Here is a 3,892-nt window from a genome sequence, read left to right as displayed (position 1 = left end):
CCTGGACAACGACAGCACGATACGCCATCAGGATACGGCCATCACAATCAGCATTCACTTCTTCGAGAGACCACAGGACGCCGACGAAGTAGCGAAGCGAGATCTTGATGGCATCCTTGTCTCCTTCCATCCACACCCGCGACTGTCTCGAATAGTCAGTTTGAGATGCGGACGAACGGGTTAGAAATTAAAGCGCAAGACACTCAAGCACCATTGCCAACAACAGCGACTGAAGGACGGCATCAAGAAGAGAGATGGACGAATGGACAGCTCAGCAGGATCTACGAACGAGGCGACCAAGCTTGAAGCCGACCTAGACAACCTGAAGTGGACAACAATTCTCGCTGTTCATGGGATAACCTCGTCAGCCCAGGAGATCATGTTGAGACTCAAGGCCGGACTCTAGGTGACTCGTGGAACCGAACAGCAAATAACCTGTCGTGTCCACATGAGACATGTTCAGGATCGGACAGATCTCACCTGATTCACGTCTCCTGGACATGCCCCCATGCCAAGAGATTGTGGGACCACCTGATCAGAGAATGGGAAGGCTTCGGTGTCAGCTTTCGAGGCAAGCCTCAAGATGCAATCTTCGCACTTCGACTACCAACTTCTCCAGCTCGATTGGCGCTCGCAATGAACCAGTAGCTCAGTGATCTGTATGCGGAGGAAGCAACGACCTTGATGTACCCAATGGCCAACATGGCGTGGCAATATATGTGCGTGATGTGTGTGGCGGCTGTCTACACCAGCTACTTTCATGAATGAATGAGTCTATTTAGTTATTCTCCTAATCTTTGCGCTCAACTTTACGCAGTCATAGTATCTTCTGATAGATAAGGCTACCATATGTATCACTTAAGATAAAAGCTTAAGTCCAATAATTTATTCAACACGCCAATGTAGAGTCTCGAGGAATTCGTAGGTACAGACAGCACCGCAAGCGGATCCGTCCAGTGTCTTGACGTGGGCCAGCACCTTAATTTTTTCATTCATTATGATACATGTTTGACCTCAAATGCCATATCAGAGCGTAGCACGTCAAGGATACATGGAAAACAAGTAGACAAAATATGGCTGCAGGTTTAAACGACAAAAAATCAGATCAATTGAACAACATGCATTCACCATGGCAAATTTGAATCAATATTTGATCAACGAGACATCTTCAATCGATTTCTCAATTCATACAAACGTGACGTTCAATTCGGCACGTTTTCTTTTGCGAGTTCATACACACTGAGTGTTGTCAAGCCTCGCTCGCAAATGTAATTGCTAATCGTAAGACCAATTACTCTTTGTAGTATTACGATAATAAAATAGTTTTATAGTACCTTTGCCACAAAAACATAGTACGCTGTTCAAAAGCACTTAAAACAAATGGAGTTTATGTGTTTTCTTGCCAATTATTTCTTAATTGAAGTCACTACGTTGCCTGATGTTATAAGCGTTTCTTACGTCCTTGTTCTTAAGATGTTGATGCGTATCTTCTGGTGAATTGCGAAGAGCAGAAGTACCTTGATTGCCTTCTTCGCTCAATTCAATTGAAGTTCTCAGATTGGCCGAAGACGATATGCTTTAAGGTGAGAAATCCGCTGGTTTATCTTCAATCAGGCGCCTTCTCTTGGAGCGTGCATTGCCTAATGTCAACTCAGTACTGATTCGTGGATGTTTAGGTACCAATTGTTCTTGCTCGCCTAATGTCAACCCAGTCCTGATTCGTGGTCGTTTAGGTACAAATGGTTTTGGCTCGACAGGAATTTCTTCATTTTTCATAACAGCGGAGACTATCTTTTTGTACAGCAGAGTATACCGTCCCAGCACTTCACATATGAAAAAATCAATCTTGTTTGCAGTTAATTCTGCGAGAAATTGCTGAACATTAGCTGGATGCACACCGTCAATCCACTGATGTTTCACAGATTCGATGATGTCTTCGTAAAAATGGTGGACTTTAGAGTCAAAAGCTGCACCTTGACAATACTTTTCGAAAATATCGTCAAGGTTCAAATGGGACTTGAGCCCAGGGTAGTGCAAAAACTTGTGAAATATAGCAATCTCACGATCATTCAACAGCAACGCGCTTGAGGGTTCTTTTATCAAACTAGCAAATGCAGCCTTACTGTATAGCACAAAGTATCGCACGAACGCCTCGATATGCACATCGTCAAGCACTTCATCTTCACCCATGAGCAACTTTTCCACTTCACTAGGAGTAGTTTTCTTACCCCACCACCTCCGAAAAAGACCATACTGAAGTCGTTCGGCCGTAAGCGAAATTATGTCGTCATTCATAACCCCCTGCTTCAACAACTTTGTGACGAGCGAGATCCTGCGTGCCGTTAACCGAAATTGATGCTTTCGTTAGAAAACTGTTCGCGCCTGCAGACAGGGACATGGAAGCAAGAAGAGCAGCGAGTCGGTACATTATCAGACGTTGCTTGTCGAAGATAAAATGAGAAATGAATCATCCATGTGTGGCTACGGTAGTCCTTACTGATTTGCTCTCAACAGATAAAAAAAGGAATCGCTTCAGATCATGATTCTAAAATCGATCTTCAAAATCCAGAAGAGCTAGGCTGCAAAAAAAGGAGCTATGAAGTAAAGCACCTTGAATGACAAAAGAACTGTATGAAGATCTTGCTGATGGGGAGTATGCAGAATACGTATGCACAATTCCTTAGAATTGAATTGCCAGTATTGATTTCTTGTTTGTCTGGCGCATGCGTTGATAATGTTGTTCTTTGATCGAGTATTCAGATTGAGTGGATTCCAAACATGAGATGGCAACAGTAAGTTTTTGAGAATGAAACGAAGTGGATGTTGCCGCTATGTAGAAAACAAATGGTGTCTTAACCGATTTAAGTATCGAATAAACTACTGCGCTTTCCTGCCAGAATCGTATGGGAGTGTAAGAGTGCATCTAATCAAAAACTAAGTGTTTGACTTGTGATTCATTTGTATCGCATATTAAGTGTAATTTTAATAAATATTACTATCTTTTGCGAATTAGAGATCGTCACTTATGTTAAAATGTGATGTCGGGATCAATATTGCACTTTATTTGAGCTGGAATTATGCTTTAGCTCACCCGTAATTCCGCGTTAGGGCAGCCTCAATTTAGGCTGTTCACTTGACAATTCTCTTCCGTAATTGTTACTTAAAACATCATACCGAATGGAATAAAAATGCTTCATTTTGTCTATTTCTTGGCAATTTTAGCTAATAATGAAACTTTAGGTGGCTGAAACTGCACAAGCTTATAACGGAGTGTTGGTAGTTTACTCTGTAGGCCTGTGATAGATCTTCTGATCTATATCCTCAGTAATCCTACTCAAAATAGTACTATACGTTAAAACACTAATACTATAAAAAAATAAGTCTCAGGATAACATGTTAGATCAAGATCGTGTTCCTATTATAAAGAGCTTGCAAGATTATCACAGAGAACGGGAATCACAGTATCATCAAGATCACATCATTTGTTTTAACCTCTGGTGTAGCATGCTTCTTATTCTAGTCCGTTTTGATGTATCTTTTGCTCCTCGAAAACAACGCTGCTCATTTTTGACGACGTTCAAAATTAGTGGGATCCCATTCTTGAGCCTGACGCTTATTTCACAAGTTCCTTTAAAACTCATATCGGAAAAGCAACCAGAGAGTTCTGCGTTTCTTATTTCGTTTCGTCCAAGATTAAAGAAAGCAGTTTAGTACGCTGCCTGCGTATGGGCTGTTTTACTGCTTCTTTGTTCGCGCGCTTTTTCGCTAACAAGATGGTGTCGGTAGCCGCCTTGGATGTATATGGTGCAACTTGAGGTGCCATTGGTTCTGATTTGGAACTAACTTTGGAGTGCTTCAGAGTTCTAAGGCGCTCTCTTTTAGCAGCGTAAAA

The 3,892-nt window shown here is 41.9% G+C and overlaps 2 protein-coding genes across 2 annotated transcripts; both read right to left on the bottom strand.

The window, feature by feature from the left end:
- Positions 1–1,578: 1,578 nt before the first annotated feature.
- On the bottom strand, positions 1,579–2,295 carry PHALS_08225 (uncharacterized protein; the record flags this gene model as incomplete). Its single annotated transcript, XM_024723538.1, has 1 exon — positions 1,579–2,295. The coding sequence occupies one exon, from the start codon at positions 2,293–2,295 to the stop codon at positions 1,579–1,581; it is 717 nt and encodes a 238-aa protein (XP_024574504.1).
- Positions 2,296–2,574: 279 nt separating this feature from the next.
- On the bottom strand, positions 2,575–2,977 carry PHALS_15290 (uncharacterized protein). Its single transcript, XM_024723536.2, has one exon. It carries the CDS (start codon positions 2,921–2,923, stop codon positions 2,681–2,683), a length of 243 nt encoding a protein of 80 aa, XP_024574503.1. The 5' UTR covers positions 2,924–2,977; the 3' UTR covers positions 2,575–2,680.
- Positions 2,978–3,892: the final 915 nt, after the last annotated feature.

The sequence above is a fragment of the Plasmopara halstedii genome (assembly GCF_900000015.1).
Source record: "Plasmopara halstedii genome assembly, contig: Scaffold_322, whole genome shotgun sequence".
Lineage (NCBI taxonomy): Eukaryota > Oomycota > Peronosporomycetes > Peronosporales > Peronosporaceae > Plasmopara > Plasmopara halstedii.
Note: the sequence above shows the minus strand (reverse complement) of the source record. Positions and strands in the feature narration are given on the sequence as shown.